The 24153-nt window shown below is 44.4% G+C and overlaps 1 protein-coding gene across 5 annotated transcripts in view; it reads right to left on the bottom strand.

The window, feature by feature from the left end:
- The window catches only part of ajap1 (adherens junctions associated protein 1), a 316483-nt gene that overhangs the window by 86302 nt on the left and 206028 nt on the right, over positions 1-24153 (bottom strand). For 4 of the 5 annotated variants that reach the window (XM_038821840.1, XM_038821838.1, XM_038821839.1 and 1 more), the window contains exons 3-4: positions 22279-22366; positions 259-270 (exon numbers count right to left, since the gene is read on the bottom strand). In XM_038821840.1, the coding sequence (XP_038677768.1) occupies positions 259-270; positions 22279-22366 (100 nt within the window). The remainder of the gene's footprint in view (positions 1-258; positions 271-22278; positions 22367-24153) is intronic. The other variant, XM_038821837.1, reaches the window with a different exon arrangement.

A 24153-nucleotide genomic window follows, 5' to 3' on the forward strand; every position in this document is an offset into this window, starting at 1 on the left:
CAAAGCTTTATTTTGAAGAGTTCTGTCCCTTGAAGGCTCGACAAGCATGATGCTCAAAATGTTCATGACAAAACAACAGCCAAACAATTATAATGTGATGAACTGGGAGCACCAGCTTGGAATGGAATGTGTCTATGATATACCAATTAACAGACTGGGTTTACTGGTGAACTCAAAGCCATTAACAGTGTTCAGTCAACACACAAAGAAACAGACAGGATTGATGTACATTGATAGCTGAGGTCCAGGGGCTCTCACCTGTGATCCCACCTGAGGGACATCGCGTGTAGGATGGACCCCACCCAGGAAGGAAACAAAAGGAGAAAAAAGTTGAAAATGATCCAAGGAATTTCCAGTTTAATTTTGAGTTGAATGATTCCTCACCGTTTGGCTCACAGTTTCCTTTGATCCAAAAAAAAATCACAGTGTTTGTCGTTCCCTCCCATCATTGATCAAATATCAAGTCCAGCAGGCTGTTAATGTTGCAATGCAGGGAGGACAACTGTAAATGGCCTGGCAACCTGCTGCAAAAATAAATCCTGCAATTGTTTCTTTCCTGTCACGCGGTCGTAAAAGACCACCATCCCTGGACATAATTGCTGTCCTTCCTATCATGCGCTGGATCAAAGCTGATACCCCAACCCCAAGATGCCACATCAACATCATTGGTCGTCCACGCAACATGCGCCAATCAGTGTAATTCTGTGTGCAACGTACCCCAACCATTGGTCAGTCTCGATGTGAGATACTCCGACATCTGTCATTCACGGTGTAAGACACCCTAATCTGTCATTTCCTATGTAAGGTGACCAACATCTGGAGCTTTTAGTGTCACACAATCATTGAATCCCTACAGTGCAGAAGGAGGCCATTCGGCCCACCAAGTCTGCACTGACCCTTTGAACGACCACACTACCTAGGCCCAGTCCCCCGTCCAATTCCTGCAACCCCACCCTAAGGGGCAGTTTTAGCATGGCCAATCCACCTAACCTGCACATCTTTGGACTGTGGGAGGAAACCGGAGCACCCGGAGGAAACTCACACATACACGGGGGAAATGTGAAAACTCAACACAGAAAGTTACCCGACGTCGGAATCGAACCCGGGCCCCTGTGGCTGTGAGGCAACAGTGCTAGCCAGTGTGCTACCATGCCTCCCTGTATATGATATCCTGACATGTGTCATTCCCTGTGTAAGAGACACCAGCTATCTGCTGCTCATTCTGTAACATAATACCTCTCTCTTTTGATGTAGTATACTACACATTTTCTGTTACTTTCTGCGTGACACGAGGATATGTTATTTTCTGTGAAACACACATCTACCTATAATACTTTATGTAACACACTCTTAGGTATTAGCTTAGACCTGTTGCACTTTTGTTTCTGAGTCAGAAGCATGTGAATTTGAAAACCCACTCCAGGATATTAGTATATAATGTAAACCAACCCATCAGTGAAGTATTGAATCATTAGAGATGCTTCCCTTTAGAAGAAGCCAAATTGAACGCTCTGTTCTGTTGCAAGGTTATCGTGACCCAAAATGTTAACTCTCATTCTCTGCACAGACCCTGGCTCATCTGCTCAGTATTTCTGGCACATTTTGTTCTTATTTCAGATATTTAGCATCCACAGGTATTCTGCTTCTGCCTGTTTAAGTAGTTATTCAAGATTCGGTGTTATTTGAAGAGCCGGGGGTTTTCCTGGTCACCTCTTTGCCAAGGAAGGGAGATTGATTATGCATGTAGGACCTTGCAGTGTGCAAACTAACTGTCTTTATTTTTTTTTAAATTCAGCTGTGCCAGCATTTATTGCCCTTGAGGGGGCAGTTAAGAGTCAATCAAATTGCTGTGGGTCTGGAGTCACGTGTAGGCCAGACCAGGTAAAGATGGCAGACTTCCTTCCCTAAAGGGCATTAGTGAACCAGATGGATTGTTATGACAATCAACCATGGTTTCATGGTCACCATTAGACTTTTAATTCCTGATTTTTACTGAATTCAAACTTCACCATCTGCAGTTGCAGGATTTGAACTTGGGTCCCCAGAGCATTACGCTGGGTCTATGGTTGACTAATCCAGTGACAATACCACTACGCCACCGTCTCCCGATAAACAACTCACCATATCGAGTGGGTAAGATACTTTGAGATATTTATCAGGTATCGCCGAAATATAAATTCAAGTCGTAAACACTCACAGGTCTCAGCAATTTTTTAAGGCATTTAATACTGTTTATAAGTCACCTTCAGCTGTAAGTTTAGATAGTAGGAGCCATGGTTGTCAGGGTAATGCATCCGAGCCTAGTGTCATCCTTACCGACCAATTGCTTAATAGGATTGTGACCCTGGCTGAATCTTGACTTCCTTCACTCTGTGGGACTGAGGCAAATTTCAACACTTTCTGCCTGCTGAGATCAGCCAATCTCAGAGTTTTCAAAGCTACCCACAAGAATATGCAGCTGAAACAAAGAAGGATAATAACGCCAGGACAAAAAGAATGAAGCAAATAGGACAGAATTATAAAATAAAAATGGGGTAATCCCTTTCTCCACTATTTCCATCCACTCCAATTGTTATTTCTGCAGCCCTGTCCACAGTTCACCCTATTTCAAGCTTCTCCTACACTCCGTGCACAGCCTAGTCGGCACCTTGTCTACCTCTGTATGTAGTCACCCAATGGTCATTTAGTTAATCCATTGGTCAGCCCCACAGATATACTGGCACCACATGGAACAAGATATAAGCCAGTCCTGTAGCTATCAGAAGTTTTAGTTGCCTCAAGATGAGGTGGCTCATAGAGGTCCGTGACTCACGTGCATGCACAAACCTCAGACGATGTGGTAGAGCAGTCACTTGGAGAGCATTACAATAGGCGAGGGATTCACCAAAATATAATCAGTAGATATCATGTTGGTGTGATTTGGAAGCCTGTCCCAAGGCGGATTCCACCCTTAAGATCATCTCAATGATCAGCATCCTCCTATAAATTGTGAATTTTAATGTTCCTTTCTACAGATCTTAAAATTCTCAATGAAATGTCCTGAGCAATGGGAACAATTGGTTTCTTGTGATTCCAGGTTTACAGCCAATCCATTTTAATTCTGTTATACAGGGGCATTGGTGAGACATCTTGAATATTGTGTGCAGTATGTAACATTGGTTCGGCCCTATATATAACATTGGTTAGGCCACAGGTAGAGGATCGTGTGCAGTTCTTGAATCCACATTGTAAGAGACATGTGATAGCACTGGAAAGGATGCAGCGGAGGTTTACCAGGATGTTGCCTGGGCTGGAGAGTTTTAGTTATGATGTGAGATTGGATAGACTGGGGTTGTTTCCCTTGGACCAGAGGATACTGAGGGGGGGACATGATTGAGATTTATAAAATTATGAGGGGCATAGATGAAGTAGACACTTTTCCCCTCGGTGGAGAGATCAATGACCAAGGGGCATAGATTTAAAGTAAGGGGCAGGAGGTTTGGAGGGGATGTGAGGAAAATCCTTTTCACCCAGGGAGTTGTGGGAATCTGGAAGTCACTACCTGAAAGGGTGGAGGAAGCAGTGACCCTTGTAACATTTAATAAGTATTTAGATGTGCACTTGTGATGCCAAGGCGTGCAAGGCTATGGGCCGAGTGCTGGAAAATGGGATTAGAATACATAGGTGGTTGTTTTTGACCAGCGCAGATGCAACGCGATGGGCCAAAGGGTCTTTTCTGTGCTGTTGACCTCTATGACTCTGCGATCTTATTGAATGATGGAGCAGGCTCGAAGGGCCAACGGCCCACTTCTGCTCCTATTTTGTATGGTGGCACGTTGAATAGCTGCTGATAATATTTGAGCACCCAATGTATTGATGAATGGTACCAATATTAGACTCTTAAGGTAAGGGAGGTCTCCGGGAAATTAAGGTTGACAGCAAGAGAAAGCCAATTTATATGGCTCCTCCCAGCATTCCTCCAAAGAATTATTTCATTTTCTGTTATATTGTATAGACAGAAGGGAATTTAAAACAAAAAAGGAATGCGGGTTGCCGCGGTAATACTAAATCACTCTTTTCTATCTGCACAGCCCACAGCTTTCACTGCTGGTCACTTTGAAGAATCAAGAATGCCTCCCACTTGAGAAACCTCATGGAAGGCTCAAACTTCATAATGTAGAAGACAGATTGGAAAGCAGTAGGAAAACTGGGGAAACAAATTAAGAAGTGGAAGCTAGATAACGCCCTGTTGGAGAGTTTTAAACACCCCTCGGATCATCGAAGGGAGGGGGGAGACTGAGATCTCCATGTCTTTTGACATCTGGGAAAAGATTAGCCTGGTCGAGAGCGATTAATTTCTATTTCTACCTCGTATGAATGTGTGGCAGGGGAAAAGCATGAGGGACGGTGTACTCACAGTTTGAAAGACACAGGAAGGGAAAATATCAGCAAAGAACTCATAATAGGAATATTGATTAAATGAAACCACAATCAGTCCATCTGTGTCTGTGCGTCTGACTCATTTACCACACCTTAAGTGAGCGATATTAGAAAATGCAATTACATTGTTTATCCGTGGTAGTTCAGCAGCTCATCTGTGCTAAAAACCATTGAATTGTCCAAACATTTGAATCAAACAAAGCAAATGGCACCGCAAAGTCGAACACAACTTGAATTATCAGGAAATTTGAATTCAGCAAATTTGAATGGAGTCATTTTGAATTAAATGGTATGAACGTTATGAACATCATCCATCAATTATGCAAGGACACATTCTTTAAAAAAAATATTTAAAATGGTTAAAAAGTCAAGCTGTTACACTGTAATACACTGGAACTGAAATGGCTTGCGGGTAGAAATGCTAATTAATTCAATTCATCTGTATAGCTTAGCTAAAATCAATGCGATCCACATAGCATTGATTTGCATTTAATTTTCATACAAATACTAACATCTTAACTCTTAGCCAAAGGAAATACACATTTGACAAGTTAATAATTGATGTTGGAAGCAGGGGATTGGAATTGTACTGTCACGAGTATAATGGTTTACGGGTTTCTTCCCTCAACTAAGAATCAGAAATAGGAAAATGTGTTCTTACAAGCAGAGAGGCCCTGCCATATAGAAGAGAGAGCTGCGTAAAACCTGGCATGGGATAAATGCAGCCCTCCAGAATATCAGCCAAGAGGCTGATGTCGTATAACATAAGGGCCCCTTGTAGGTTTAATTCCCCTTGCAAATTACAGTTTCAAATTATCATCCTGATGTGGAGCATTCCACGCCAGTGTACAACAGGGGTGTGGTTGTATCGTGGTTATGTTTCTGGACCAGTCACCCAGAGGTCTGAACTACTGATCCAGGGACAAAAAACAGATGCTGCTGGAAAAACTCAGCAGGCCTGTCAGCATCTGCTGAGAGAGAAAACACAGAGTTAACGTTTCAAGTCCAATACAACTCTTCCTCACCAATATGGGCTCTGAAGAAGAGTCAGACGGACTCGAAGCATTAACTCTGTTTTCTCCCTCCGTGGATACTGCCCGACCTGCTGAGATTTTCCAGCAGTTTCTGTTTTTGTTTCTGATTCCAGAGTGTCCGCAGTATTTTGCTTGTATTCTACGGGTCCAGGGGCCTGGGTTCAAATCCCACCACAGAATTCAAATGCAACTCCTGAAATAAATCAGAAATTTAAATGTCATTGATGATTACCATGAGACTAACAGGTTGTCTTAAAGACCCGCCCCCTTCATTAATGCACTTTCGTGGGGGGGTGAAATATGCCATCCTTGCACATGTGACTCCAAGTCCACAACAATATGGGTGACTTTGAAATAGTCTCTGAAATAGCTCAGCAAGGCACACAGCTTTGATGAAGAAGGCAGCCATATCGCCATCTTCTCAAGGGAAATTAAAGTTTGGCAAATACTGCTGGCCCCACAGCTGAAGTACAGTGTGCAGCTCTGGTCACCACATTATAGAAATGACGTGAAATGAAATGAAAATGAAAATCGCTTATTGTCACGAGTAGGCTTCAATTAAGTTACTGTGAAAAGCCCTTAGTTGAAGGGTCAGTTACGACAGGACACAAGTTTAAGATTAGGGGTGGGAGATTTGGGGGGATTTGATGAAAAACCCTTTTACCCAGTGGGTGGGGACAGTCTGGAATGCACTGCCTGGGAGGGTGGTAGAGGCAGGTTGCCTCACAGGTTGCCTTTAAAAAGTACCTGGGTGAACACTTGGCATGTCATAACATTCAAGGCTATGGGCAAGTGCTGGCAAATGGGATTAGGTAGGCAGGTCAGGTGACTTTCATGCATCGGTGCAGACTCGATGGGCCGAAGGGCCTCTTCTGTGCTGCATTATTCTGCGATTCACCTCCTGTGAATTAATACTTTAAAACAAATCTGGCTGCAAGGGCGGAGGCTGGAAATTGTCTCTGACTTCAGCACCAACTGATGGGTTTCCTTCAAATTGCTCCCTGCGCTATCTCACATCATATTTTTTTTTAAATTGGTTAATGATTTATCCTGTTCACGCAAACAAGCATGTTCGAGGATTGCAATGGCCAGTGCAAGAAAAAAGGGAATCAAACCTCCTGGAAGGTAGAATCAAGATGTACAAATCCTGTACTAGTGGGGAAGTGGAGGGAGAGGACAGCCCTCCAACATACTAGATTATTACTGAATGCAGATCCTCCTTTCACCAGAAGACAGGACTGGATCAGTTTTGAAGCAGAGCAAAGCTTCCATTTTGTCTTTACTTTTATTTTCCTCCAGCTCCCTAGTAGCTTGGGCACAGGACTACACGTGAAGCTGCATTAAACACTTGGGCTGTGCTTCAAGCGCTGAGGTTGTGCCTGCTAGCTTAAAAAAAAATCATCTCCTATTTACTTAGCTTCTGTTTTGTAATTAGTGGTTCAATTTAAAATCAATAACATTTTCACCCAGACAAATGCGAAGCATAAGTTCAATTCCACCCTCCATTGCACACAAGCACACCGCCGCCGGGAGCAGAGGTGCTCGCTATCTATCCGAGCACTCACTCAGCTCTGATTGCCAATAGGACGGTATTCAAAAATAACAGGACACAATGTCACCAGGGGCATTGCAGCACGCAAGCAGATGGGGGACAAACAAACCACAAATGGTCAAAATCTGAAAGAAAAGCGGAAGATTCCAGGAGCGCACGCACAGCAGCTCTGTCAGAATCTGAAAATGAAAAAGACAAGTTAATGTTTTTGGCCATTGGCCCTTTGTCAGAAGTGGAAAATCCGGTGAGGACACATGCCCGCTGGCCATGTCTGTGTGGAAATTAGCGGGAACAGTCTTGGGAAAATGAATAGTGCATTTCTACCGTAACTCTAACTCCGTAAACTGATTCATGCCTTTGCACTGATGCAAATCTTTTTGGAAAATTGCGATTTTGGGCCCAGAACAATTCAGGAACACACCCATGTGAGGCCCCTGGAGAAGATGACCTTCCCCACTTGGATTTGGCTTCACATGGAGTGTAACACCAGTGAAAAGAAAACTGGAGATTGGCTGATTTTCTCTTCGCCCTTCCTTTCCTAGTCACGGGCCACTACATTATACACGATCACAAACTTTAACCTTTAACTTTTAACCATTTGAAAGGAGCTGACTTTGTTGCCACCAATCATCAATCAGGTCTAAATTCCTCCACACAGGTACATTCTGACTGGCTAATGGCTGATATTTTCCTTCCTATCAGACTGTTTGATGCCTACTGTGGGTGAAGTTCCAGGTTTCGAACTCACATTGCATTGGCACTTGACATCCGATGCCACCTTTGACCAGCTGATCATTTAGGGGACAGGGCGTGTGTTCAACATCCAATTAAGGACGCCGATGAGCTCCCAAAGAGACAATAAGAGACATCCTGCAAAGACACATTCAGCAGCTCTGGGTAAGAGCTGCCAATACAAGTAAGATAGAAAGAGAGAGCGCTTAACAATGGAGGCATCCTCGGAGGAGATTTTCAGAATTTGGGATTTTAGAAAGGCCACAGTCTCCAGGCTATCATCATGGAGAGCCAACCGTTCCACTGGATGGCCAACAGCCCCAGCTGTTGCAGTGGGAGAAGGGATGGCCTACCTATTGTGGGTCTACTAGGGTGGCCGTCTCCATCACACCCAGCCAACTTCTGTTGAGTGATTTTAATATATCATTTAATTGACCTAACAGGATACTTACGGTGGGATGCACCCGCTTCTCCCTGAATGAAAATAGCCAGAAGCTGGGCCTTTGCGGCAGAGGTCAGACCCATTCTCCTCCTGAACCATCTCTCTGGTCATGTAAATTTTGACCCTTGCTTTCTTATGTAAATCTGGCTACTGGAAACTGCAAAATGTCTGAGTTGCGAAACATGTGAAGTGACAAGTCCGCCTACTCCAAGCTCTTTCCATCTCGTTTCTTTAACATAAAAACAACTCTCGTTATCTTTTAACTCCTACATTCTCTGCCTCTGCGTTGGCTCATTACTGTGTGAAATGAAAGACCAACTGTATGGTCTTCTAATCTTACATGTGCCTGCTCAGGACCTCAGGTCTGTGAAATTCCTTTTGTCCTCAGTTTTCCCTTCCTTTTGCAAACTACTAAATATTGGGATCCAAACCTGGGCAGACCAATTTTTAAAAACATTTTAGAGTATCCAATTCATTTTTCCAAATTAAGGAGCAATTTAGCATGGCCAATCCACCTAGTTTGCACATTTTTGGGTTGTGGGGCAAAACCCACGCAAACACAGGGAGAATGTGCAAACTCCCACGAACAGTGAACCAGAGCCAGGATTGAACCTGGGACTTCAGCTACATGAGGCCACAGTGCTAACCCACTGTGCCACCGTGCTGCCTTAGGCAGACCAATTCTTAATACTGAAACACTTAAATTGCTTCACCTTCTCTCTTGTTTACCATGCTATTTCTGGGACTACTTGCCTTGATGAGCTCCAAATGCTGCCAAGACCTCAAACAACACACTTGACGGAGATTTCTTATGTCAAATGGGCATAAAACTGGCATTGCCCACTGCAGAAACTGCTCAATTTTCCCTAATGGCAGTTGTACATCTGGATGAGAATCTGAAAATCTACAATATTCTCCCCAGCCTGGGTACAACAATGACAATAGTTCTAATATATCAAGCACCAAAATAAGAATAGACTTTATAGAATTTTTTTACAGTGCAGAAGGAGGCCATTCGGCCCATCGAGTCTGCACCAGCTCCTGGAAAGAGCACCCTACCCAAGGTTAACACCTCCACCCTATCCCCATACCCCAGTAACCCCACCCAACACTAAGGGCAATTTTGGACACTAAGGGCAATTTATCATGGCCAATCCACCTAACCCGCACATCTTTGGACTGTGGGAGGAAACCGGAGCACCCGGAGGAAACCCACGCACACACGGGGAGGATGTGCAGACTCCGCACAGACAGTGGCCCAAGCCGGAATCGAACCTGGGACCCTGGAGCTGTGAAGCGATTCTGCTATCCACAATGCTACCGTGCTGCCCTATCTGCATTCAAATTGATATATTTATATATTCCTTCACCTTAACATCCCTAATCAAGTCTGCCTCATTACACATCACCAAATCCTGAATTGCCTGTTCCCTAGTGGGCTCTACCACAAGCTGCTCCAAAAAACTATCTCTTAAACATTCCACAAATTCCTTTTCTTGGGATCCACTACCAACCTGATTTTCCGAGTCCACGTGCATATTGAAGTCGTCCATGATTATTATGATATTGCCTTTTTTAGATGCTTTCCTGATTTATTTTCTGCCCACATCCTGACTACTGCTAGGGGCCTTGTACATGACTCCCATCAGGGGCGTTTTACCGTTGCGAATCCGCAACTCTTCCCACAGAGATTCTATGCCTTCTGATTCTATAGCGCTCTTTGCTATCGATTTACCTTCATTCCTTACTAACAATGTAACCCCGCTCCCTTTGCCCACCTGCCTGACCTTTCGATAGGACACATATCTTTGTACATTTAGATCCCAGCCCTGATCCCCATGCAGCCACGTCTCTGTGATGCCCACAACATCATACCGGTCAATTTCAATGTGCGCAACAAGGTCATTTACCTTGTTCCGTATATTGCGCGCATTAAAGTACAACACCCTCAGCCCAGCATTGACCACCTCCCTTCTCACACTTGTCACCTTTTTTGCTCTGCCTGAGGGTGATGTTCGATTATTTTTGTTCTCTATTTCCCCTTCTGTTATGACATCTTCCAAGCTAATGTTCTGGTTCCCATCCCCCTGCCATGTTAGTTTAAATACTCCCGAGTGACACTACTAAACCTCCCAGCCTGGATATTGGTTCCCCTCGAGTTTAGATGCAACCCGTCCTTCTTGTACAGGTCGCACCTGCCCCGGAAGAGATCCCAATGGTCCAGAAATCTGAAACCCTCCCTCCTACACCACTAGTTTACCACGTGTTAAGCTGAACTACCCTCCTATTTTTAGCCTCATTGGCTAGTGGCACAGGGAGTAATCCTGAGATTACAATCCGAGAGGTCCTGCTTCTAAATTTACTGCCCAACTCCCTGAACTCCTTCTGCATGATCGTAACACTCCAGCCAATGTCATTAGTACTCAAGTGTACTACAACCTCTGGCTGTTCACCCTCCCCCTTCAGGATGTCCTGTATTTGTTCACCTGAGAGTGTAAGGTGAACCAATCACCAACAGACAACTGAGTTTTCTCTCAGTAATAGGAAAACTATTGGAAGTGATAATCTGGGACAAAATTAACAGTCACTTGAGCAAGTGTCGATTAATTAAGAAAAAACTGGATGGATCTGTTAAAGACAAGCCATGTTTAACTCACTTGATTGAGTTTTTTGATGAGGTAATAGAGATGGTGGATGAGGGTAATTTGATTGATGCCTATCGAGTTCCAAATGGCATTTGATAAAATGCCGCATTATAGGTTTGTCATCAACGTTGAAGCCCATGAGATAAAAGAGAAAAAAGTTGCTGAGGGACCAGATGCAGAGAAACATGGTGAACGTTTGCTCCTGGGTTGTATGGATGGATTAGAGAAGGTGGGACTGGTTTCCTTAGAGAAGGGAAGGTTGAGAATAGATTTGATAAAGGTATTTAAAATCACAAAGAATCAAGGCAGAGTAGATAGAGAGAAACTGTGACCATTGTCAGAAGGACCAAGAACCAGGGAATACAGGTTTAAGGTGATTGACAAAAGAGTGAAAAAACAAGAGGAAAAACCTTTTCACACAGTGAATGGTTATGATCTTGAGCACATGGCCTGAAAGGGTGGGTGACAGGCAGATTTAATCATGACTTTTAAAAGGGAATTGAACAAGCACCAAAGTGGAAAAAAGTATGTTGTAGGACTATGGGGAGAGGGCAAAGGAGTGCAACTAGCTAGATTTCTCTTGCAGAGAGCTGGCCTGGATTGGTTGGCCAAATGCCTTCCTTCTGTGCTGCAACAATTCTGTGATTCAATGAACTCCAGCAACACAAGTTAAGTGCCACCCGTCAATAAACACAGTGAAAAAAATGACTGAATCGACTCATCCTGAAAATCAGACAATGAGGGTTTGCCAATTCATTTGATTCTAATTGAGATGGCTCTTACGAGTACAGAATGTTCTGAGATAAATATGCTCCAAACAGTTTCATATTTTGTCTTATTTATACTCCATTGTCAATTGCAAAATTACTGTTGTTTGACAAATGAACAAAATGCATCTTTAGAGCTCAACTTGCATTTGAAGGATCATCTTCCCCTATTCACAAGCCAGGTGTACGGGATAAAGCTTATTATGCCTTGATTTTCCAGTCAAACATTGCACAAGTGCTCTAAAACCCCATCGCTATTCTGGAGGGAGCCTAATCAGCCACTGTATTATAAACATTTGTCAATAAATGTCTGTGAACAATTTTGCACATTTGCCGGCCACAGACCACCTAAAATGAGGAATTGCAAGGGGGAAATAAAACGTATGACAGGGGGGGTCTCGAGTTGCAAATAATATGGAGAAAATGGAGTTGGCTTAGATATGCCGATAGAAAATGCAAAACCTGTATCACTGGTTTTCACTGAAACAGAGCTCCCGGAGAAAGGTAAGACCAGGTAGGTCAAAAATAGTTGGCCTAGAACAGTGGAGGCCGAGGCCAAGGCAAAATGCCAGACTCTGTATGTGAGATCTGTTGGGAATAGTTGTTCAAAACATTGTTCAAAGGTGAAAAGCAACAGCCTGGAATTTATGGGTTACTTGATGGTGAACTGTCAGCATTGGTAATCGTGATTATCCCTCTGAATCTGACCACAACTTCGGGGCTTGTTGCAAGTGTAGCAGAAATTCAGCAGAAATGCTGAAGCTATGGTCTGACATTCATTGCTCCTGACTGGAACCATCAATCATTGAAATAAATCAGCCTGATCAGAACTTCTCTTTTCCACCCTCCAATCACAGTTAGAAACCATAAGAAAGGTTGAGCCTTGTTAGATGAGTTGTAACTGGAATTTTAACAATTATATGAGTAATAACTACTGCTGAACAACTGATCTGGCGCTGAAATTTTTCTGTGGAATGTTGTGGTTAAGACTACATTTTTCTACTAGATTTATTTTAAATATTTTTTTTAATTTAAAATATTTTCATGATGTTTCAGGTCCTACCTGGATGCCTGGTGTATGTTACCAAACTAAATTTCACTCTTATTTATTAGTCCTTTTTATTTCCTGCTTGGCTGTCTGTATAAATTCTCTTTTGTGATTGGCTGCTTGGGCAGCTTGATGCCAACACTGCAACCGCTCTCTGGGAACTCCATTATACTACTCTACAATCAATTGCATGTCAAATCTCTCACTGAAGCTTTCTTTGGGGTCAGCGGTGAGCACTCTCGCAAAATTCAGACCAGTGGAAGACCTATTTTCCACAATGAGTAAGAAGAATGATGACGACGGCTCTGCAAATAGCATAGCAAAGCTTCAAAAATGTGTAAGGCACTCCATTTGGCAGCAAAATTGTCCGATAATAATGGAAGGGTCATAAGATTGATTTGAGTTAAGAGGCTCTTTGATCTTTGTGAATTCATCCTTTGACAATGTTAACCCAAACACTTCTCATTACAGTTTTTCCTGAGAATGGATTCAGTGTCCTGATCTCAATCATTCTTTCTGGCAACCCTCCTGAAGCTCTGGATAAAGGTATTCATTCCAATGCCTGTCAAATACTTTCCCTTCATCATTGCAAACTCATAACCTCAAGCTCCAACTGTCCTGAAACTATTGCTCTGTATTAGTCTTTTCTCTCTTGTTTTGTCTCATACATCTCCATAAGCTCAAGGCTGAAGAACCTGAGTTCAGGAAGTTAGAAATATAGAAAGCTTACTTACGGCACAGAAGGAGGCCATTTGGTCCATTTTCTGTGATGGCTAAACAAAATTTAATCAATCAAATCCCACTTTCCAGATTTTGGTCTGTATCCCTGTAGTTTATTAAACTTCAAATGCGCATCAAAGTGCTTTAAAATTGTTAATTGGCAATACAAAACCCAAGTATTATGAAAATAAAATAGACATGCTGTTGAAGATTTTCATCTTGCGCTCATCAGAACAGATGCAAGAGTGTCAAATTTCAAAGGGAACAGCAATTTACGCTGCATGAGAAAAGGGTACTGACTGGTTGGAAAATCAGCTCTGATTGGTCGAGGGTTGTTGAAGGGAATGTACAAGGGAACTGTCTCCCCCGTTTTTGTCTAACTTTAAAAAAGGCACAATATCCGGACATGTTCCTTTTGCAGGTCCTTGCTCCCAGCAAGGGTAAGTGTGCCACACTATGAACCTGGTCAATAATCTTAAATCAGCTGTTAGTGTAATTCGTAGCACCCTCAGGATTGTCCAGCATGTGCTGTTCAATTGCTAATCACATCTAATGTTCGGCATTACATTTTCAGTTTTACAATCAGGGGCTGTATTTTAAAAATGCAATGAGCAATTTTTCCTCTGCCACTCTTTCAGCCAGCGAGTTCCAGACACCCACCCACCACCCTCTGGCTGAAAGTATTTCACTATAACTCTCCTCTAATATTTTTATCAGACACAGTAGACACTTCAAATATATGGCCACTAACTATTAACCTCTCAGCTCAGCTAATGTAGATAAATGCTTCCAATCCACTGTATCTATGACCCTCATAATTTTATACACCAGAATGAAATCTCCCTTAGCCTCCTTAGTTCCAAAGGGAACAATCCAAGCCTATGCAATTATTCCTTTTAGCTGGAATTCTCCATTCCTGGCACTATTGCCTAGACTTCCTCTGGGTACTGTCTGGTACAATCACATCCTTCTCATAATGCGTTGACCAGAACCATATGCAGTACTCCAGCTGTGGCCTATCTTGAGTTTCATACACTTCCCGGTAATTTCTCTGCTCTTATATTCTATGATGTGGAGATGCCGGCGTTGGACTGGGGTGAGCACAGTAAGAAGTCTTACAACACCAGGTTAAAGTCCAACAGGTTTGTTTCAAACACGAGCTTTCGGAGCACGGCTCCTTCTTCAGGTGAATGATAGAACTTATATTCTAAGCAATTGTTCCTAAAATAAAGTATTCCACATGACTTTTTAACCGTCTTATGTACCCATCCTGCTATCTTTAGGGATATGTGGAATGCATGCCAAGGTCCCTCTGCACTTTTCATCACTCTACCATTTATTGCCTCGCCTGTCCTCCCCAAATGCATTAGTTTGTTCTTCTCCAGATTTAATTTCATTCACCACTTTCCTGCCCTCTGATCAATCTTTGGGTATCTTTCTGCAGTCGACTGCTCCATATCAATCACACACCATTTTTTTGTACCGCCTGCAATTTTCTTAACCATGCACTCCTTGAATTTTAAATTTTCTTAACCATGCAATCACTGAATTTTAGGTCTAAATTGCTAAAAAAAACAATGGACCCAGCATTGAGCATTGCAAAGTTCCATTGGAAACAACCTTTTACTAAAGTATCCATTGGCCGTTTGCTTCTTGCTCGTGGAAAATGTTGAATCCAACTTGCCACTTTCCCTTAGATCCCATGGGCTGTTACTTTCATGGCCAGTCTGCCATGTGGAACCTTTGCTAAAATCCATGTCAACTACATCAAGACGTATCATGGGTGAAAAGAAATGGTCGGTAGAATGGCAGGTCGAATAGAAAAGCAAAATGTTACTGGAATGGAGAGGGACTACAGTGTGCTGGGATATAGGGGGATCAGGGTATCCTCATACATGAAGCGTAGGAAGTTACTATGCAGGCACAGCAAGTAATTAGGAAGGAATATTGATTGCTGGCCTTTATTACAAGGGAGATGGTGAATAAAAGTGAGAAAATCTTGTTACACATGTAAGGATGTTGGTGAAGATCACACGTATAATATTGCATTCAGCTTTGATTTCCAATAAAGGAGGAATATACTTAATACACTTTTACTGGAGGCAGTGCAAAGGATATCTACTTGGTTGATTCATGTGGTGAACATGTCATTCTTTGAGGAATGTTTGATTAGATTGGTGATATCCTCATTGGAGTTTAGAAGAATGAGAGATGATCTCATTGAAGTGCATAAGATTCTGAGGGGGTTTGACAGTGTAATTGTTCCCAAACTAGAAGAGGGGGCATAATTTTAGAATAAAGAATTGCCCATTTGAGATGGAGATAAGGAGCAATCTCTTCCCTCAGAGGGTCATAAATCTTGGAATTTTCTGTCTAGGAAGTGTGCGACGGCTGTTTCATTTTTTGTGTTCAAGGCTGAGATACAGATTCCTGAACCATAAGGGTGTAAAAGATCGTGGAGAACAGGCAGGAAAGTGGTGTTGAGATCAAAATCAGATCAGCCATGATCTTACTGAATGATGGTGCAGGCTCGAGGCCTACTCCTGCTTGTATTTCTTACATTCTTATGTTCACACCAAATGCATTACCCTCCTTGACTCTCATGTTACCACCTCAAAATTTCAATCAAGGCTCTCCTTCCTTTAACAAATCGTCGCTGACAATCCTTGATTAATTTGTGCCTTTTTAAATTGACAGTTTATGTTGTTCCTTGGAATATTTTCCAATAATCTGCCAACCGCCAAGGTTAGGCCGACTGGCTTGCATTGTACACTCTTGTCCTTTCTTTTAATGCAAATGTAGATTGTTCGGAACAATACTGTTCTCCTGCACACCGAGTGGAGCCAGAGAGGATTGGAAAATGTGATCAAAGCCTTCTCCATTTCTTGCTTTTCTCTGCCCAGCTGCTTGGGAGACATGTCTACTGAGATTGGCGACTTACCTACCCTCAAAACTGCTGAATCCCTGAATGTTTCCTCTTTCACAATATTTATCTCATCCAATCTTTCATACTTCTCCTTAACTATAATTTTTGCATTGTAACCTCTTTTATGAAGACATTTCAAAGTATTGTAGGCTTAAGTGGGTCGGTGCAGACTCGATGGGCCGAATAGCCTCCTTCTGCACTGTATGCTCTATGTTCCATGTTCTATTCATCAAGAACCCTTTCTATGTCTTCTGCCCTGACACAGAGGTTCGCATCTTGGTCTTCAATAGGTTCTATTCCTTTCTCAGTTGTCCCCTCGCTCTCAAAGCATCTGTAAAACATCTTTGGTTTTTCCTTGATTTTAATTGCCAGTTTTGTTTTCGTACCTATGCTTTGCTTTCCTAATTCCGTTTAGTTTTATCCCTACACTTTCTATACTCACATTGTACCTCCCGTAACAGAATGGATTAAATTTATTGCTCCCTCCTGCAGGATCTGTAGGATCCCTCTCATGCCATGACACATACATAGCACTCCAGGATCAAAGAGTTCTCCGCCTGGTCTAACTGCGAACTTCACAGTATGGGGTAAAAACTGACTTGTAGAAAACAAGTTACCAAATTTGACCTCCTGGTCTGTGAAGATCTCTTTTAAAATCAAAATTAACACCAATTACCCATCTTCTCACTGGGTCCCTTATTCCAGTCTCTGTGTAAAACACTACCTGTACAGTCCAGCATCTCAAAATCCAGCTGACAAATACCCCAGGCTTGTCTGAAAGCCAGTCATTTTTATAATGCGCCATGCATTAATTCTAACTGAGTAAAATAAAGAAAGCTATCTGCTTTGGCATTGGTGCAGCACTTGACTAGTTAACCTGTTCACTTCTTGTGCACGGGTCAATTCCCATACTCTGAGAAACCCTTAACCCCAGCCTTGGCCAATACTGCCCAAACCACCTAACCCAAAATCCAGCAAGATTTGAAATTTGGGACGACCTCAGACCCAAGGTTGCTGGCTTTGCGCCACTGTACTTGCATTACCCATTTCAATGTGCTAACTTAGTTAACAAGTCTAATACCCTTACGGGCAGCACAGTAGCACAAGTGGCTAGCACTGTGGCTTCACAGCGCCAGGGTCCCCGGTTCGATTGCCCGCTGGGTCACTGTCTGTGCGGAGTCTGCACGTTCTCCCCGTGTCTGTGTGGGTTTCCTCCGGGTACTCCGGTTTCCTCCCACAGTCCAAAGACGTAGATTGGCCATGCTAAATTGCCCTTAGTGTCCAAAAAGGTTAGGAGGGGTTATTGGATTACGGGGATAACGTGGGAGTGAGGCCTTAAGTGGGTCAGTGACGACACGATGGGCCGAATGGCCTCCTTCAGCACTGTATGTTCTATATTCTATGTTCTAACAATTTGACTACTGTCATGCCAAGAAGTCATGAAAGAGAAAAAAAATTGTACATATATATCATCCTGGCCACTTTATAAAATTATTATTATTTAAAAATATAATGGACAAAGGCTTTATACTGACTGAAGCCACAACTCGCTGCAACTCACACTAAAAGAATTTCTAGCCTTCAGAAAACCACAGCAACTTTGTTATCGCTAAAGAAGCACTAATGCCCTCTGTGCCTGTAGGAATCAAATTCCATGGAAATGCACAAAGACCCTAAACATCTCTATGGCAGAGCTCTAGCTAATGGACCATGAATCTTGAGACCTCTGGTGAACCTATTCATGGATGAATCATTAACTATCTCAAGAATCCAGACCAGGAATGTGTATCCTCTGTCCGAATCAATGGAAAGAAGTGGGAGTTACGTCACATGAGCTCCTTTCCTTCCCAATCTGCCAGAACCTATAATATTGCCTTGTGGTGCTGATCACAGCCAGTCTACCATAGAGTCATAGAGTTGTACAGCGCAGAAAAGGCCCTCCAGCTCATCGAGTCTACACCGCCAATAAATACCACTAATCTCACGTTACTCCCATTTAAAATAACTTGTCACATGTCTTTCAATGTGGTGGCATTCCAAATGCTCATCTTAGTACTTTTTAAAGGTTCTGAGGTTTCCAGCCTCCACTACCTTCCCAGGCAGTGCATCCCAGATTCTCACCACCCTCCAGAGTGAAATTTATTTTCCTCAAATCCGCTCAGAATCTTCTGCTCCTCACCCTAAAACAATGCTGGCTTGTGATTGACCCCTCAACCAAGGAGAACAGTTGCTTCCTATTGACCCTGTCCAAACCCCTCACAATCGTATACACCTCAATCATATCCCTCCTTAGCCTTCCCTGCTCTAAAGAAAACAATCCAAGCCTATCCAGTCTCTCTTTATAGCTCAGATGCTCAAGCAACGTCCTGGTGAACCTCCACTGTACCCCATCCAGTGCAATCACCTCCTTCCTATAGTGAGGTGACTAGAACTGCACACAGCTGCAGCCGAACCAATGTTCTGTACAGCTCCATTATAACCACTTTGCTGTTATATTCTATGCCACACCTGATAAAGGTACGTGTTCCATATGCCTATTCACCTACTCGATTCACCTGCTCTACTGCCTTCAGGGAGCTGTGAACAACTACCCCAAGATCCATCTGTTCCTCTGAACTTCCTAGTGTCCTGCTATTCATGACATACTTCCTTCTTCCAAAGCCATCACCTCACACTTATCAGAGTTAAATACCATATGCCACTGCTCTGCCCATCTGACCAACCTATCTATATCTTCCTGTAACCTATGACCCTCTTCTTTACTGTTAATCATCCTACTAAACTTGGTGTCGCCTGCAAACTTACTAATTATTCCCTCCACGTTCTATATAATTTATATAACTAACAAACAATAAGGGACCCAGCACTTAACCCTGTGGTGCTCTGCTGGACACCGGTATCCAGTTACTCAAACAGACTTCTATCACTACCCTTGTGTCCCATTACTAAGCCAGTTTCAGATCCATCTTGGCAATTTTCCTTGATTTCCATGTGCTTCAACCTTCTCAATCAGTCTCCTATATGGGACCTTATCAAAGGCTTTGCTACAATCCATATAAACTACATCAACTGCACTTCCTTCATCAACACACTCGGTCACTTCATCAAAATTTTTTAGCTAATTTGTTAGGCACAGCCTCCCTCTGACAAAGCCATGCTGACCATCCCTAATCAAGCCATGCCTTTCCAAATGGAAATTAATTCTCTCCTTCAGAATTTTCTCCAATAGTTTCCCTACCACTGACCGGTCTGTAATTGCCTGGTTTATCTCTGCCAATTTGCTTGAAAAGTGCCAGCTTCCATCAAAATGACAACAGCAGAGTTGGAGCTCGGTCTGGGTTTAAATGGCCTGGTCCTCGGCTGCACTGTTTCTCCTGGAACATCTGAACTTCTGTCCCAGTGCCTACTGTAAGACTGATTCAGCTCTCCGTGTTTCTCCTATCATGGAGTCAGCGTGACTGGAAAAACGGATTATCCCACATCAGCTTCAGCCTCTTAACCTCTGTGAAGGAATACACCATTAGACTTTTAATTCTGGACTCTGGGCTCATGTAAAACAACAACCTTTATTTTGTCCATGGTCTTTGCCATATACCCCTTTCTTTCTCTTATCCTTCTTTTATTGTGCTAATGTAACGGGGATAATGTAACAATAACCCCTCCCTGCGTTTGAGTGTGTGTCAAATACAGTAACCACCTGATTTTATCCCATCTCAAGCTTGCTGCGGGATTATTCTGAGAGGGTTTCACCACTTTAGAACGGAGGTGTTGGGAAAAAGGTCGGCGGGGTTCGGGGGGGAAATAAAGAGAGGAATCATAAATCCAAAATGCTTTTCTTTTTACAAATGGGTGGTGAGGGGAGAATTCAGGGCAGTTTTAAATTTTAAACAGTGCCTGGAACATCAGCTAGTTATCTTCAGGCACTCCCCAAATTTTAACTTTACAAGCTTTAGCGTAGAAAATGTGCTGCTGTCAAAATCCAAATAGCGTGACTGACTTTTTTTTTGATCAGTTGAGGCTTTCGAATGAAAGGGACAGGAGAAGCCTGGGGAAAAAATATTATGAATAAAATTACAATAGTCGTCTCAGAGAGTGCAATGTTCTTTAGCAGGGGCGGCACGGCGGCACAGTTGTTAGCACTGCTACCTCACCGCGCCAGGGACCCGGGTTCAATTCCCACCTTGGGTGACCGTCCGTGTGGAGTTTGCATATTCTCCCTGTGCCTGCATGGGTTTCGTCCAGGTGCTATGGGTTTCCTCCCACAACCTAAAGATGTGCAGGTTAGGTGGAATGGCCACGCTTCATTGCCCCTTAGTGTGCAGGGATGTACAGTTTAGGTCACGGGGATAGGGCAGGGGGGTGAGCCGAAGGAGGGTACACTTTCAGAGGGTTGATGCAGACTTGATGGGGCCGAATGGCCTCCATCTGCACTATAGGAATTCTATATGCTGCATTATTTGAGTCATGAAGCATTGTTTAATCTGTAAGTACCTGACCATTTCCCGAAGCACAAGATGCTATTGCCAGTTTTTCCATAGGAAAGGCTAGGTGTTAGCAGTCATTTGTAAAGTAAGCTATGGATATCAAATGGACAGTTAGGGCAGCACGGTAGCACAGCTCCAGGGTCCCAATTTCGATTCCGGCTTGGGTCACTCTCTGAGTGGAGTCTGCTCGTTCTCCCCGTGTCTGCATGGGTTTCCTCCGGGTGCTCTGTTTTCCTCCCACAAGTCCCATAAGACGTGCTGTTGGTGAATTGGACATTCCAAATTCTCCCTCCGTGTTATCCGAACAGGTGCCGGAGTGTGATGACGGGGAGATTTTCACGGTAACTTCATTGCAGTGTTAATGTAAGCCTACTTGTGACACTAATACAGATTATTATTATTATTAATGGACATAGCACACGGCACAAGATACCCCTGGCATATGAGAGTACCTTTGAGAAATGGGTGTTTATAAATGGATGTGTATACAAGTATCTGTAGTGAGAGTACCTTTAAGAAAAGGGTGTTTACTACTTCAGTGATGTCAGAGAGTGGGTGGAGTTGGGCTGTCTGTCCGCTTTTTTACTTTTGTTTTAGGCTGTTTGCTGCAGGGCGTGTTTTAGTTTTGATTTCAGTGTTGGAGCTGAAGCCAGACCAAGCAGGTGTATTGCTGTTTTCTCTGCCATCAAAAGACTATCTCTTGATCATTTGGTGAATTCAGAATTATAAATGTTTTCAGTAATGACTTTAACCTGATGTGCTTCTGATAAAGGTTTTGTTTTTAAATCATATGGATGTTAAAAAGGAAAGCTGAAAGTTTTACTTAGTGTTGTAGTCTTTGGGGGTTGTATTTGAATTAATGGTTGCTCAGATGTTCACTGTATGTTTTAAAAAGGTGAACTTGAGTTTATAGAATAAACATTGTTTTGCTTTAAAAAATACTTTTCCATTTCTGCTCTACCACACCTGTAGAGTGGGCCGTGTGCTCCCCATATCACAATCTATTAAACGTTGTGGGTCAGGTGAACACCATGATACACTTTGGGGTTCTCTAAACCCTCATTGGCTATCTCAGTCAGGGAGACTGCAGGGCAGCTGAAATATGTTGTATGGGTTGATCTGATGCTCATTGCTTTGGCTGGTTTGCACTGTACACAACCATGCTATGCCTAACTGGAAGCACTTGTTAATATTGAGTGACTGAAATGTATTCTGACCCACAACCCAATGTCACTGATCTAGGATGAGCACCACACAGGCTAAAGAAGGTAATACCGAACCACATAGGGTGGAACGGCCAGTCCATTGGCACCTGAACAAGGTGAATATTCTAGGTGTTACCCTTTATCAACAGTCAGAAACCCCGAGTAAGGCTCCTCCAAGATGCTAATCTATCATTGGCTAACTCAGGTGGCTGACGAATAGCTCTGCATTTCCAGCGTTATACTTTTCAACCTCATATTCCCAATATTTCCAGTTTTCTTCTTCACACTATGCGAATGTACTTACCAATTTTTTAAAACCAGTGTCGTTATCAAAGCAGCAACAACCATGATGAGGGAGACTGTGATGGTGATGATCTGGTGTACAGCCAAACCTAAAGATTAAAAGAGAAAAACGTCTTGTTTATTTTCTGTGTACCATCTATTGCTTCAAATGTAATCTCTCCCAGCAGCCATGATAGTTGAACATTCAAGCAAAACTCATTTTACTAATCAACGGTGAAATTTCTTTTGATGATAGACCAAAAATGATTTTACTGGCTGGTAATTACTGACAAGGGGGATATGAATGAAGGTTTTCACTCATAATTTAGCGAGGAAGTTAGATTTGTTTTCCACAACTACGGTTATTAGAACATGGAGGACTGCACAACAGGGGCGGGATTCTCCGTAGCCCTTCGTAACGCGGGTTGCCTGCGAAAAAAATCGGTGTTAATCACTCCGGCGCCGGGGCCTTCTTTAAGGCCGCTATTCTCCGTTCCCGGAGGGGCTAGCAGCTGACTGACGCGATACGCGTCAGTTTCACCAGCTGCGGAAGTGGTGAGACCCGGCGTTTTTTGGAGGATAAGGAGAGAGACAGACCCGGCATTTTGGGGGGGGTGTGTGTGCGTGTGTTCCGGCATTTGGGGGGGGGTGTGTGTGTGTGTGTGTGTGTGTTCCGGCATTTTGAGGGGGGGGAGGGGGGGGGGGGTGTGTGTGTTCCGGCCATTTTGGGGGGGGGGGGGGGTGTTCCGGCATTTTGGGGGGGTGGGGGTGTGTGTTCCGGCATTTTGGGGGGGGGGGGGTGTGGTGTTCCGGCATTTTGGGGGGGGGGGGTGTGTGTTCCGGCATTTAGGGGGGGGGTGTGTGTTCCGGCATTTGGGGGGGGGGGGTGTGTTCCGGCACTTTGGGGGGGGGGGGGGTGTGTTCCGGCATTTGGGGGGGGGGGGGGGTGTGTGTTCCGGCATTTGGGGGGGGGTGTGTGTTACGGCATTTTTGGGGGGGGGGGGGTGTGTGTTCCGGCATTTTGGGGGGGGGGTGTGTGTTCCGGCATTTTGGGGGGGGGGGTGTGTGTTCCGGCATTTTGGGGGGGGTGTGTGTGTTCCGGCATTTTGGGGGGGGGGTGTGTGTGTTCCAGGCATTTGGGGGGGGGGTGTGTGTTCCGGCATTTTGGGGGGGGGGTGTGTGTGTTCCGGCATTTTGGGGGGGGGGGGTGTGTGTTCCGGCATTTGGGGGGGAGGGGTGTTGTTCCGGCATTTGGAGGGGGAGGGTGTGGACATTTGGGGGGGGTGTGGTGTCCGGCGTTTGGGGCAGCGGCGGGCAGACAGAGAGGGTGGCGGGCTGACGGAATTGGCCCGGGGCCAACGCCCCCGTCGCCCCCCCCCCTCTGTACGCCGCCTTGCCCCCTTACCCTAACCACCCCCCCCCCCTCCTCATCCACCCTACCTCCCTCCCACACCACCCCTACCTCCCTCCCCACCACCCCCTACCTCCCTCCCACCACCCTACCTCCCTCCCCACCACACCTACCCCCCTCCAACGCGGGTCTCTTCCCCCCCTCAATGCCGGGGCCCCCCCCCCCTCAATGCCGGGCCCCCCCCCCCACCCCCCCCTCAATGCCGGGTCCCCCCCCCCCTCAATGCCGGGTCCCCCCCCCCCTCAATGCCGGGTCCCCCCCCCCTCAATGCCGTGTCTCCCCCCCTCAATGCCGGTACCCCCCCCTCTCTCTTCCCCCCCCTCCCTCTCTCTTCCCCCCCCTCCCTCTCTCCTCCTCCCCCCCTCCCTCTCTCCTCCTCCCCCCCCCTCCCTCTCTCCTCCTCCCCCCCCTCCCTCTCTCCTCCTCCCCCCCCCTTCCTTCCTCTGTTAGTGGGGGGGGGTGCGGCGTTAGTGGGGGTGTGGGGGT

This window comes from Scyliorhinus canicula, chromosome 16 (assembly GCF_902713615.1).
Source record: "Scyliorhinus canicula chromosome 16, sScyCan1.1, whole genome shotgun sequence".
In the NCBI taxonomy this organism is placed as follows: domain Eukaryota; kingdom Metazoa; phylum Chordata; class Chondrichthyes; order Carcharhiniformes; family Scyliorhinidae; genus Scyliorhinus; species Scyliorhinus canicula.